This window comes from Eriocheir sinensis, chromosome 5, assembly GCF_024679095.1.
Source record: "Eriocheir sinensis breed Jianghai 21 chromosome 5, ASM2467909v1, whole genome shotgun sequence".
Lineage (NCBI taxonomy): Eukaryota > Metazoa > Arthropoda > Malacostraca > Decapoda > Varunidae > Eriocheir > Eriocheir sinensis.
Genome location: NC_066513.1, coordinates 16,039,878 through 16,054,148, shown reverse-complemented (window position 1 = coordinate 16,054,148; position 14,271 = coordinate 16,039,878). Strand labels below are relative to the sequence as shown.

The 14,271-nt window shown below is 43.3% G+C and overlaps 1 protein-coding gene across 2 annotated transcripts in view; it reads left to right on the top strand.

Annotated features, from left to right (window-relative positions):
* LOC126984659 (WD repeat-containing protein 19-like) overlaps positions 1-14,271 on the top strand; it is a gene marked incomplete at its 5' end in the record, with an annotated part of 77,723 nt that overhangs the window by 10,314 nt on the left and 53,138 nt on the right. For both annotated transcript variants that reach the window (XM_050838528.1, XM_050838519.1), the window contains 1 exon segment: positions 10,577-10,732. In XM_050838528.1, coding sequence (XP_050694485.1) covers positions 10,577-10,732 — 156 coding nt within the window.

Genomic DNA, 14,271 nt, shown 5'->3' with positions numbered 1-14,271 from the left:
AACATATTGAAGTATTCATGTATGATTTTTTAAGCAGATATATTATTTTATGGCGTCAAGAAGGCTTTTTGTCGCGGCGCGAGAAATGAGTTGGATTCAGCAAATGTTCGTCACGATTTCTGGTCGAGCTCGAGCGAAAACTCCTGAAGCTAGGAAGGCGTGCTTGGTGGCAAATGAAAGCTCTAATAATACAGATTCATAATCAGAAGAAAAAAAATGGAAAGCACTAAATAAATAAGTAATTTATTAGCAAAAAACTAGGACGTGTCAAAATTGCGGCAAAAGGGCTGAAAAACAGGCTATTTTGTGATGGCTTGACGACAAACTTGGAAACAAGCAGAGCTGGGATTCTGTAGAAAAAATCTACCACCGGTATCGGTAGTCGGTAGCGAGCCGCGTCCAATCGGTATCGGTAGATCGGTAGATTTTTCAGAAATCTACCGATCGGTATAGATTCGGTATCGGTAGATTAAAAAACTCCCATGGCCTCTGCCCAGGACACGTCCTCAAGTCCACAGGGGGAAGGAGACGCTGCCTCCACACCTCACCTCTCCCCCACGCTGCCTCACACGTGACACTGGCTTACGTGACTAGCCTCACTCTGCCACCCTCTTACAGGGTTCACACACTCCCACACACGGGCCGCCACATACAAACACTCACTCAACACACAGCATAACCTCTGGTTCTTAACAATATGATTAAATCTTTCACTGACTTGATGAATACTTTTTAATGTAAAATAAAGTTTAAAAAGGAAAATCACTTGAAAAGTTAAAAGCACAAAACGATTAAGTGTTGCTGCCGTGGTGGACTTAAAAACACTGCCACTTAAAACACTAGGCGATGAGGCTGAGCACGTTGTCGAGGCGTAGGAGCTAGAGCGTAGTGTAGGCTACTCGCGTCGGCAGGCCAAACAAGAGTGGGGCTTCCGCCAAAACTTTTGGCGGGAGCGAGAATCTGCTAGGTCGTGGCTGCCTCTGATTGGCTGAGAACGCCCAGAACGGCCGGTGATTGGCTAAGCGTGATGACGTCAAAGTAATACCTGGAATTTCCTGCTAACTGCTTCCCATAGATGCGCTCGAACGTGTTGAAACTTGTCCGTTTCATTTTGCCGGGGTCGTCTTCTCTTAAGTCTTAACAAAAGTCCCGCTTTTCAATCTACCGATACCGATTGACTGCCAATCATGCGATCGGTAGCGGTATTCGGTAGTTTCTTCAAAATACCGAATGATCGGTATCGGTAGCAGTAATCTACCGCCGGTAGTACCGATCCCAAATGTCAATCGGTAGTCCCAGCTCTGGAAACAAGCTATCAAAATATCCTTCGAGCTTGTCAAACTTCATTGCCAAGAGGGGCTACATGCCAAATTACGGCCTCTTAGAGGCAAAAGCAATGCCACACTAGACAAAAATGGCAGTGTCTGTGGTTCATAAAAATCGCTCTCAAATGGGTTTATGTTTTGAGCTTTAGCGACGAAATTACTGGGAGTAGGGAAATGTTATGCATCCTATTGGAAAGCACATTGGTAGGGATAAATTATTTGTTAAATAAGTTTTTTGAAATTCTCAATAAATGAGTGGGTTTCAAGGTTGGGAACTCAAAAATAGTTTTTTTTCAGTCGGTTTTTGCAAATTTATTGGATTTTTTTCCCTTTTGAGTTGGTTTTTGAGCCCAGTGGCTTATTAAAAATAAAGCCGTTTCATTTTGCCGTCGATTGATACCAAAAACATTTCTGTAGCTCCAGAAATAAGGGAGTTATGGTGATTCGCACCAAAGCGGTTGATTTTCCAGAATTCGTGGCTTAATGATGAGGGCGCTGCAAAATCAAAAGAGTCCGGCGTTCATTACTTGAGATGTCACTGGTTTGATTAAGAGAAATTTTTCATTCAAGAATCAAGATGTTATACTACCTTTGTATAATAGCTTTGTCAGACCTCATTTGGAGTATGCCGTGCAGTTTTAGTCTCCTCACCATGTGAAAGACATTGCTAAATTGGAAGGTGTTCAGTGTAGAGCAACCAAGATGATTCCTTCATTTCGAAACAAACCCTATGAGGAAAGGCTGTGACATCTAAAGCTGTTTTCTCTTGAAAAACGCCGCCTCAGAGGAAAACTGATCGAGTGCTTTAAAATACTTAACGGTTTTACCAACGTGGATCCAACCAAGCTGTTTGTGATGGATGATTCGACGCAAATGAGAAATAATGGTGCTAAACTCAAATGTAGACAAGTTCATTCAGATTGCACAAAATTCTTCTTCACTAATGCTATCGTTCGGGATTGGAACAGATTACCACCATCAGTGGTACAGTGTAACTTTATTGCATCGTTTAAGAATAATCTTGACCGCTATCTCCTCCATCTCAATGTTCACTAGATCAGTTTCAACGTCATGGTGGCCGCATAACAACTGTCACTTAGGTTTAGGACAGACCACCTAGTTTGGGCCTTAGGGCCTATGTGGTCTGGTTATCTATGTAATTCTCTCTCTCTCTCTCTCTCTCTCTCTCTCTCTCTCTCTCTCTCTCACACACACACACACACACACACACACACATGCACACATTTAGTAAGGAGCTGGAAATAATAGAAAATCTTAAAGGAGATTGTCCAATAGCAAAGAGTGACCATACGGTTGTGGAATTTGAAGTATCAGAAAAGAGAACGATTGACCGAAAAAAGGATCACAAAATTGGGACTTTGTTAGCATGAGAACTTTTTAAAAATGAAAATTGGAATGGGCTGTACAAAGCCAAGAGTACACAGGATAAGTGGGAGGAGTTTTTAAAGCTATACAAGGAAGCCAAAAATAGATATGTCCCCAAGGTAGCCAAAAAGGATGTTAGTAAAAAGGAGTGGTTTAACAAAAGATGTGAGGCAGCTAGAAAGAGAAAAGAGGAAGCTTGGAAGGGCTGGAGGAGACGAAGAAGAATCAACTTATGGAACAATTTTAAACAAGCAAGGAATGAATACGTATATAGGTAACTCGATTTATGTGAGTTTGGTTTACGCGTTTTTGAGATAACGCAGGGTTCAAAATCCAAATAAACGTTTAATTTGCACGTTTTTTTCACTTATACACGATATTTTATGGAGTGGCCACCACATGTCTCACGCAACTGGACTCACACGGCGCCGTAGCCACACAGCTGAGCTCAGTTCTTCCCGCGCGCCACTTGAACAACAATACAGTATCCACGCTGCCACGCTACTCAACAATAGGGGTGGGCAGGTACTGGTACCAGTACCGGTACTAACGGTACCAGCTATACGGTACGGTACCGGTACCAGACTGCTCAGTATCGGTACTAATACTTGCCAGTCGCTCATGGTGTCCCTCATTTCTTCCTCACACGAGTGAGGCTGAGACTGAATGCCTGAGTGGATATCTCGGTGATATGGATATTCTCTCTCTCTCTCTCTCTCCACTGAATGAAGTGAATATTTATTTTTCGATAGAAACCTACCTCTTGTTTGATTTACATTGTTTTTGATTTATGCGACCTCTTCAAGGACACAATACTCGCGTAAATCGAGAGTTACCTGTAACATTAACATCATATTAAGATAACACTAAATAACCACTGTCCCTGGGAGTAACACATACCCCCCGGCACTGGTTAGCCTAAGGGCACGAGTGAATTCATTATTGGTTGTTCAGTTTACTTATATTCGGCCAGTTCATCTAGTTCAGATGGGGTTCAGAAGCAATGGTACCTATCCCTCACTTAACTTAGGTGAAAAATTCTACTCCTCAACTCCTCCATGATGAAAAACAGGAATTATATCTTTAATGTACACTTGGCACCCTTGCTCTGAGTCAAGATCACGCAATTGCCCGAGGCCACCTGCTCCCGTCTGTCTGTCTGTATGTCTGCTTCTGGGCTTGTGGCCATAAAATTCACAATTCACACTTCATTTATTAATGTTATTGCTTTCTCTGTTTCCCCGCATTACACAGGTTCTTCTTGCCCCAATCGGAAATAATAGTAAGGGCTGAGGTTAAGCGTTCTGCGGCCTCCAGCCTGGAATCGTATAATTGCTGTTGGATTGGCCTTCTATCAAAAGAATTTGAGTAATGCAAAGTAGAGTCATTGGCGTAAGAATGGATAAGACAGTTCGTTTTGTAAAGATCATCAATGAACAACAGAAAGAAAGTGGAAGGTAGGACAAAGCCCTGCGGGACACCACTGTTGATAGGTTTAGGGGAAGAACGGTGACTGTCTACTACAGCAGTGATAGATCGGTCAGAGAGGAAACTGGAGATAAAGGTACAGTTCAAAGGATAGAGTCCAAAGGAGGGTAGTTTGGAAAGCAAAGATTTGTGCCAGACCCTATCAAAGGCTTTTGATATGTCTAATGCAACAGCAAAGGTTTCACCGAAACGGCTAAGAGAGGATGACCAAGAGTCAGTTAGGAAAGCAAGAGAATCACCAGTAGAACACCCCTTGCGGAACCCATACTGGCGATCATAAAGAACTTACTTCTTGTTAAGGATTGATTCAAAAGCTTTAGATAGAGAAGAAAGTAAAGCTATAGGACAGTAGTTTGAGGGATTGGAGCAGTCACCCTTCTTAGGCACAGGCTCTATGAAGGCATACAGGTAACTCTCGATTTATGCGAGTTTGGTTTACGCGTTTTTTCAAATAACGCGGGGTCCAAAATCCAAAGAAATGTTTAATTTACACTTTTTTTCACTTATACACGATATTTTATGGAGTGGCCACCAGATGTCTCGCGCAACTGGACTCACACGGCGCCGCGGCCATACAGCTGAGCTCAGTTCTTCCCGCGCGCTACTTGAACAACAATACAGTACCCACGCTGCCACGCTACTCAACAATAGGGGTGGGCAGGTACGGGTACCAGTACTGGTACTAACGGTACCAGCTATACGGTACGGTACCCGTACCAGACTGCTCGGTACCGATACCAATACTAACCAGTCGCTCATGGTGTCCCTCATTTCTTCCTCACACGAGTGAGGCTGAGATTGAGTGCCTGAGTGGATATCTCGGTGATATGGATTCTCTCTCTCTCTCTCTCTCTCTCTCTCTCTCTCTCTCTCTCTCTCTCTCTCTCTCTCTCTCTCTCTCTCTCTCTCCACTGAATAAAGTGAACATTTATTTTTCGATAGAAACCTACCTCTTGTTTGATTTACATTGTTTTTGATTTACGCGACCTCTTCAAGGACACAATACTAGCGTAAATCGAAAGTTACCTGTACTTCCAGCAGGAAGGAAAAGTAGAGGCAAAAGAGTTTAACCAGGCAAGGTGTCAGCACGGAGGCACAGTTTTTAAGGACAATAGAAGGCACTCCATCAGGCCCATAAGCCTTTTGAGAGTTGAGGCCAGAGAGGGCATAGAAAACATCATTATTAAGAATCTTAGTAACAGGCATAAAGGAGTCAGAAGGGGATGAATAGGAGGAATATGCCCAGAATCGTCCAGATTGGAGTTTTTACAGAAAGTTTGAGAGAAGAGTTCAGCCTTAGGCCGCGGCCACACAGAAAGCGAGAAAGCTAGCGAGAGCGGCAAGGCAAGTTTCTGCGGCCACACGAAAAACGAGGCGAGGCAAGGGTTGTCATGGCAACGTGATCCCGCGGAGCAGTATAGCATAGCGACACTACACACTCCTAGCACCTTGCTAGCGCCGACCCCGTCGGCACACACGAGGGATGAGGTGAAAAGTTTTTATAAACAGTTCCATGCATCACTTATTTGGCGTTTTATGAAAAATCTGTATGCATCATCGTGTTCAAGAGGCTTTTCTCTATAAGATGGAATTGTTTAGTTTAGTCTTTATTTCATAGCCGCTGCAAATGGTAGCTATACATAAAATGTGTTATAAACATTACGGAGTGATTCTTTAACTTCAACTCGTCGCTATTAATTTACAGTAACCTCTCGAGTTTCGCGCTTGCTTCATTCTGAAGGTATGGCGCTAAACTCGAGGATTGCGAAACTCAAGGTATTGAAATCCATGTAAAAGCGCTTATTGGTTCTGACTCGTGGAAAATAATGACTTTTTCCGACTTTACTCCCTTGTTATCACAATTTTTTCGACTCTACTCCCTTGTTATCTCAAAATAAGTACCTTGTTAATAGGCAGAAAATGGGAAGTAAGAACAGTTCGTTTTTAAGCCGCAGTTGAAGGCGGCTGTCTTACAATTGGCTGGCAGTTCTGAATACACGCTTGTGATCCACGTGGTGTCGTCTGCTAAAGTAAGGGCGGTCGCTCGCGGTCACCTGTGGCCCATGGGTCAGTTGGACAAACCTATATTTTTCTGGTAGTTTTCTGTTTTATGAAATACTCTGCTAACTCTTTCTGTTAAAAATCATGAAATCACTAATATCATGATTGACTTTTCAATACCTATTGAACGTAAACTGCTGCCGCCACCACAAAATAGCTCGCAGAGAGGTTCAACTTGTTTACTGTTTCCATATTTCCCTCACCGCTCACAAAGATCACAAGCGGACAGACCGGAGCAAAACCAGGCAAATTAATGCTTATAATGCTGTGTATTCTCACAGCGCGCATGTGTGGTGGACAGCAGAATGACTAATTTCATCGGGGAGATATTTCTCGCAACACCGGCCAGTGTAGTGGACCTTCTTTTTCCTTTGACTTGTAACGCTTTGTATTGCTTCTTAGGTCCTCCTTCACACTTTTATACTTCACAACATGCACTTAGGGCCGTTTTCACAGTCATTTTGTAGTGACACGACTTGCCTGATGGGCGAGCCTCCCATAACCCACTTAGCCAGTGGGGTACCTCTTTGGCCGACTGGTAAAGGAGTGGCTCTCCTGTTACGCTGGTCGCGGGTTCGATCCCCGGTGCTGGCAAACCTTTCCTTGTCTGGATTAATTTCTCATGTGTTTCGTTATATGCAGTGGCCATGTGGGGGTGGAGTAAAGAGCAAGGCGGTGGCATCCTCTCCTGTGGTTCTGTTGTGTCACCCCGAGAGGGCAACAGGTAGAGTGATGGCCCATGCTCTCCGAAGTTCATAGAAAATGGAAACTCAACACACAGAAATTAATCTAGATAGGAATGGGGAGCCGTGTAGTGACACGACTTGTCTGATGGGCGAGCCTCCCATAACCCACTTAGCCAATGGGGTACCTCTTTGGCCAACTGGTAAAGGAGTGGCTCTCCCGTTACGCTGGTCGTGGGTTCGATCCCCGGTGCCGGCAAACCTTTCTTTGTCTGGATTAATTTCTCGTGTATTTCGTTACACGCGATGGTCGTGTGGGAGTGTAGTAAAGAGAAAAATTCTGGCATTTAAATTTTGTTAGTTTTGATCGTCACCAATGGCGGCGGTCGCCACTGTAGTATTTCTGTGGCGGCTGCGGGGTTAGCCTAGCCCCACACTTACCAAACACTTTCAACATCTCTCGCTTCGTCTGCAGCCACCACTACCCCATCGGCTAGTTTCACGTGAAATACTAAGCGGCGATCGCCGCCATTGGTAACGATCAAAACAAACAACATGACTGTGAAAGCGGCCCTTAGTTACTTAACAGTGCGCACTTATACACTTCACCCTGAACTTAGGTGTTTTTCTGTCCTTTTCTTTCCCTGATTTTGCTTTTCTATGCCTTTTTTCAATTTTTCACTGTTACTTTTCACCGTCGCTGCCATGCATTACAGGTCAAAAGAAGAAGAAAAGGAAAACAACACTGGGAGATCTACAATTTTCATAGACTTGAGAAAAAGATTTTTGGACTGTGGTTCCACAGCACAGGATGTTCTCTTATCTTGTTAATCAAGTAGTAAGAAAAGCAGCTCTGCCAGTCCATTTTACGAGTCTCTTGGTGGGCCATCTTCCACTGTTCCTCACTCCTCAGCCACTGCCGTTGTCTGTTTGCTTACATGCAGCCGTTCGGTACCCACGTACCCACGCTCGTATTCACAACCGTTTTCCATTCATAAGGACAACCAACAACTCGCTCCTGGCTGGGCATACGGGCAACACGGTTGCCCATAGCCCCAATGGTTGGACACCGCCTTTTAAGGCAGCGCGCATGACGCCAACGGTAGGTATAGTCAATCCATGAGCAATTGTCGGACGGGGGGGATTCTGCGGGGGTCTCTCCTTCCGTACCACGCTGCCACATCTCTTGTCTCCAGTTGTGGGATTAGAGTTCAGGTGTGAAGTGGACCCACCATAAGCCTCCCTTCATTTCCTCCTCCTCCTCCTCCTCCTCCTCCTTTCTCTCTCTCTCTCTCTCTCTCTGCCTATAAGACAACATAAATTTGGTACATTCCATAAAATAAAAAAAAAGAGAAATTGAGGTTTAAGTGGATTAGCCTATGGAAAGGAGGCCACTTCCAGAATCTATAGTTTTACAGTCCCTACCTCCTTTTAATTATAATTGTTCTCCGCCTATAATTATATTTGTTCTCCGCCTAATCCTCCTTTCATTCTCTAATCCTTTTCCTTCTCTATCTCCTCTCTCTCTCTCTCTCTGCCTATAAGACAATATATGTATATTTGGTACATTCCATAACATTTAAAAAAATGAGAAGTTGGTTTAAGCAGATTAGCTTTAGCGCAGACTTTTTCAACTGTTCTCTCACAAACATTAGTGGCTCTCACTGTTCTTGCAGTTACTCTTGTGGGTGGTGTGATAAATCCTTTTTTTTTTTTTTTTTTTTTTTTTTCTCTCTAAAAAGTACTTGTTTACATTGTAAATGAGTTCTTTCTTGTGGCTGTGGAGATAACATCGACGTGGAGGGGCAGGTAGAGGGAGGGGTGGGAGAGACGGGACACCTGCTGATCCTTCCATGACCTTGAGAGAAGTGACCTGGCTGAGGCTGGCTCTGGGATGAGCAAAATGACAACGTTGGAATACAACTTTGTCAAGTGTCGTGGTATTTATACAAATTCTTTGTTATTATCTTAAAAATGAAACAATCTTAATGCTATATGACCTTATTGGATTATCCAGTTTTTTAATTAAATTCATTTAAAGGTAGTAAATAGCTGACATATGAGAGGAAGCAAGAGGTGTTAAGAGCATGTGGCAAAGTGCGGGAGGGGTTGACCCGCAGCTCTCACCCCCCCATCCGCCAGATTCTCCTGGAACAACTATAGACGTGACCCGTACATGTCAAAGCAGTGCGAAACTCGTGGCGGTAATGCGCGAAAGTCGTAATGGTAAGAATTTAGGACTAGTGCTAAACTCGAGGATCGCGAAACTCGAGAGGGTACTGTAGTTTCTGTTTTATTGAGTTTTAACAAACATATTCGAGTTCTGCAATCACTGCTGCATCTAACGGTGTTAACCTAAATGTCCTATCTAGTGTATGAGTTGAATTATGGCAAATAATATAGAAGCATGTCTGTGATGTCACTCCTGACCGAGGGATATCGCGCGAGAAAAATTAAATGTCAACTCTCCTCGCTTTCTCGCTTATCAGCTCACTTTCTTGCCATTACCTGCTCGCTGCCAGTGTGGCCACCTGCATTGGTTATTATATAGTAAAGTTTCTCGCTCTCGCCCGCTTTCTCGCTCCCCGTGTGGCCACGGCCTTAGAGATAGATGAGACGGCGGTGCTGCCGTCAGGGTTAAGGAGAGGAGGGAAAGATGATGAAGTGAAATTGGAGGGGATATTTTTGGCTAGGTGCCAGAAGTCTCTGGAAGAATTAGAAAAGCAAGGTTTTGACATTTTCTATGGATGAAAGAGCTTTTAGTAAGTCGAAGAGTAGATTTGGCATGATTCCGGGCAGAAATATAAAGATCATGGTTAGCAGGAGTGCAAAGGCTCTGGTACCTTTTGTGAGCTGCCTCTCACACACAACACTTTTGTGTAGAGTCAAAGTCTCTTCATCTCATCAACTCCCCTGCTCTAACTGATATGTCTATACCTCTTAAACTCAATTGCGGTGTTGTCTCTCTTTGTATCTTCTATCAGTATTTCTATGCTGACTGCTCCTCTGAACTTGCTAACTGCATGCCTCCACCTCTCCCATGGCCCCACTGCACAGAACTTTCTACTCTAGCTTATCCCTAGTCTATCCTAATCTTTGAGCAAGAGTTAACTAACATCCTCCTTCATTCATCCCTTCTGCATTTAACTCTGGAACAGCCTTCCTTCATCTGTGTTTCCTCCTGCCTATGACTTGGAGTGTTTCAAAATGGGAGTAGGAAGACACCTCTCCATCCAAAATTGACTCCTCTTCTGGCTACTCATACTGACGTCTTTTTGTTAGAACAGTGTTTAGCAGGCTTTTCCTTTGTTTCTTTTTTTGCAGCCATTGAGCTGTTTTCATTGTTATATAGAAAGAAGTGATTAAATCACTCATGTTGATAAAGATATATGAAAATTCAGTTTTCCAAAAAGAGCAATTGATCTGGATCTGAATAATAATGTGCAGGGCACCTATCAGGTGCACAACATGCATGATGAATACATTTATCAGGAATGATCATGTGTCCAAGAGGTACACAGTTGAAAGATTTACATAATAAATGTGTTAAAATTCAGAAACTTTGCAGGTGGACTCAAATAAGTAAGTACAAATATGTAAGTACACGTGGTGACTATTCTATTTTTCTAACAGGCTGTGAAGCACCTGATTCGTGCTGCCCAAAGCACCAGCACTGAAGATTCTGAAAGTATTCAAATGGCCATTGATGTGATTGCAGCTGCCGATGATGATGGACTTACTCGCCAGTTGATTGACTTTTTGATGGGTGAAGTTGATGGCATCCCAAAAGTAAGGATGTAACCTTAACTTTCCTGTTTCCATCATCTTTGCTGTTTTGATCACCAATGCCACCCCATTGTCAGGAGTCACCATGTATAGATCACCTGCTGTCTTGTAGTCTCCTTATATCTTTATTGACCCTTGTCTAACTATAAGATGTATAGTTATATAATCATTCAAGTCCTCTCTTTAAACTCAGTAGAGTAGCGTGGCTTACTAACTTCCTTGGTATAGTGGTTACCACCTCCGTCTACCAATCTGTGGGCCCGGGTTTCATCCTGTTCAAGGCAGTAAGTGCACAGCCCACCCTACTGTTCATCCTCCTTTTCAAGTTGGTCATTAAATGACTATCTCAAGAAACTGAAGGAGGTAAACTGTTGTAATTTAGTTGTCAGATGTTGCACTTGCCCAAAGAGATCAAAGGGACAGAAATAAGTGCCGATGTAGTGCACTGCTTCTTGTATTCTCCCCATTTTCCTTTACCGTTTGTGTGGTTGTGGTCCTGAGCGGATGTGTGTTGCATCTAGCTCTGCACAGAAAGTGTTGACATGGCTGTCAGGGCCAAGGGACTGGGGGATTTGTGTGGAATTCTCAGGCGAGAAGTGGATTGGATGCTGTTTGTGTTCTAGGTGGTGTCATGTGAAGTGTGCTAATTTGTCTGGGATCAAGCAGCATAATATACCTAAAATAAATTGGATATGCACCCCATGCCTCCATTAAGCATCTCTGGCTACCAGCATTGTGGAAAAATTGGATGAATTCCAGCAAGAATTATCTAAAGAAATATCTGTGGTTAAGGATGAGGTTGAATTAAGGGCTGAGAAGGTGCGTGAGGAGCTGGGATCAGTTGTTGACACGCTTCTTGCTGACCATGCTGAATCCAGTTGGGCTGAGGTGGCGAAGAGAGGCAAAAAAGTGAAGAAGAATCTCCAAGTTGTGAAAGCTTCTACCCGGGAAAATAGGCAATAAATATGAAGGATGAATTCTCCCAGGCATTGAATGGCATTCAAATAACAGATTCAAGATTCACAAATGGAGGTATTGAGTTCTTACACACAATTCATGGTGTTGAGATTAAGATTGAGCTGATTTTTAGTAAGCCTGCAGCTGGCGGTACAATGCACTACATTCTGAGGTGCGACCCAACTGTGAGAGAGCTGATTTACAAGAATCACGACAAGTTAAAATTAGAATGGGGAATATACACGGTGAGAGACAGATACCATGCTATTTAATGTTATCTTTTTTTTTTTTTTTTTTTTTTTACAAGAAAGGAGACAGCTCAAGGGAACAAAAGAAGGAAACAATAATAAAAAAAAGATCGCTACTCGCTGCTCCTAAAAAGAATCAAAGAGGAGGCCAAAAGAGGGGTCAATTTCGTCAAGTTGTAGGCAGTAGGAAATACAGATGAAGGAAGAGTGTTCCAGAGTTTTCCAGCGTGAGGGATGAAAGAGTGAAGATGCTGGTTAACTTGTGCGTAAGGGATTTGGATAGGTTTCCCTCGCTATTCGATGGTTCGATATCCGATATTTCGTTTATACGATCATTATGAATTGATACCGCTCACTTGTTTTTTTATGTAGGCACTCGGTTAACCGAGCACTGAAATGCCAGAATTTTCTCTTTACTACACTCCCACATGGCCACTGCGTGTGACGAAACACACGAGAAATTAGTCCAGACAAGGGAAGGTTTAGCCGCCGCCGGGGAGGCTCGCCCATCAGGCTAGTCTCCACGGGGGGGGCATGCAGTTAGCAGTTCAGAAGAGCAGTCAGCGTGAAGATAGAAGATAGAAAGAGAGGCAGCATGGCAGCGGAAAATAAGAGGTACAGTCGAGTTGCGTATGGCGCGGTTAATTGATTCTGAGCAACGGCCATGCCATAGGAAACCGTGTCATAGGAATAACTAAACCTATGGAGAAAATTCAATTTGGTTCTGGCCATTACCATTTTGCCCCCCCCCCCGTTCGTTCTTTAGCATCTTCCATTTAGACACAAAACCCGGAACCAGTTTCTGGTTAAACCCAGACCCGGGTCTGGGTTCTCGCGCCGTAAATGGAACACATTAAGGCCGATATGTAGTAAACATTCTTCTTTTTCTTTTGACCTGTATTGCTCCTTAGGTCCCCTCCCCTCCCCTCCCTCGCCCGGCCACAAAACCCTTGCCCTGCCATACATATGTGGATCTCCACGCGTTTATTCATCCAACTGTTCTCGTTAAAGTCCACAACAGGCCTCTTGCTGGGCTCGAAATGAAAATTTCAACCCCCTGCCCGCCGCACCACTTTTAACCTATTATGTATTCGTGGTTTTCGGCACATATCTATGGCTAAATTTGTAACTGGTGTACAACCGAGAGAGCCCGGGTTCGATTCCTGGGCGGAGTGGAAAAAAAAGTTAGATGAATTATGAAAAATAGCTTCTGCTATTGTGCAACCTTCCATGGGGTGACAGAATAGAATTTCCTCTTTTATATTGTTGCCTGACACGAAACGAGCACACATCAGTAACTGAGAACACTGAGCGATATCAGTCGTTTCATCACACTGGATGGCAAAAACAGGGGAGGCTCTTACTTGGTCGAAAGTTTGATCTTTGATATCTTGAGACAATTCATCGATCCTTTTCTTGACTATCGTTTGACAGAAATTTTGGAAAACTTGTTTGCACTATCTTTCCCCAGAACGAGTTCTGCTGCACAGAGTATACTTGGTTTTATGAGACACACTCCAATGTTATGGCTCTTCTTGCTCTTTTCAATCAATCAGGGGCGGGGGGGCGGTCAATGTATACAGAAAATGGTATGCCTGGGAGACTTTTGAAAACAAGAGTTAGGAACGACAATACTTCTGCATTATTTCATAAACTTATCTTTACGGTACTGCCCCACGCTCTTGTCAAGAAAATAGCTCATAACTGAAAAAATGTATACTTTTCACCTGAGGCTCGCACCCCCCCTGGAAATCACTCATGCCCCCCAGGCTAAGAACCACTGCTCTATACATTGTAGTTGTTATCAAACACTATTTGGATGACCTCATTTAGCTTAGTTTCCATTAAGCATACAATCTTGGGCTCTTTTTTCTGTAAGTAGTCTTGTAATTCCAGTAATTCCAGTGTGTGTGTGTATTTACCTAGTTGTAGTTTTACAGGGCCTGGGCTTTATGTCATGTGGTCCCATCTCCGTATCTGCATTCATCTAACTTTTCCTTAAAGCTTTGCACACTCTTCGCCGATACTACATCCTCACTTAGTCCGTCCCAAACCTCTATATTTCTTTGTGGGAAGCTATATTTCTTTATGTCTCAAGCATTTTCCCTTCCTCAATTTTTTACTATGTTCTCTTGTGTTCCTGGTGGTAATTATTTCTTTTAGTAGTAGCTCCTCATTGTCTGCTTCCATTTTCCTCAATAATTTATAGATTTGTATTAGGTCTCCCCTTTCTCTTCTTTGTTCTAGTGTTGGTAAGTCCATTTCCTTTAGTCTTTCCTCGTATGTCAATCCCTCCAGCTCTGGAACCATTTTTGTTGCCATCCTTTGTATTCTTTC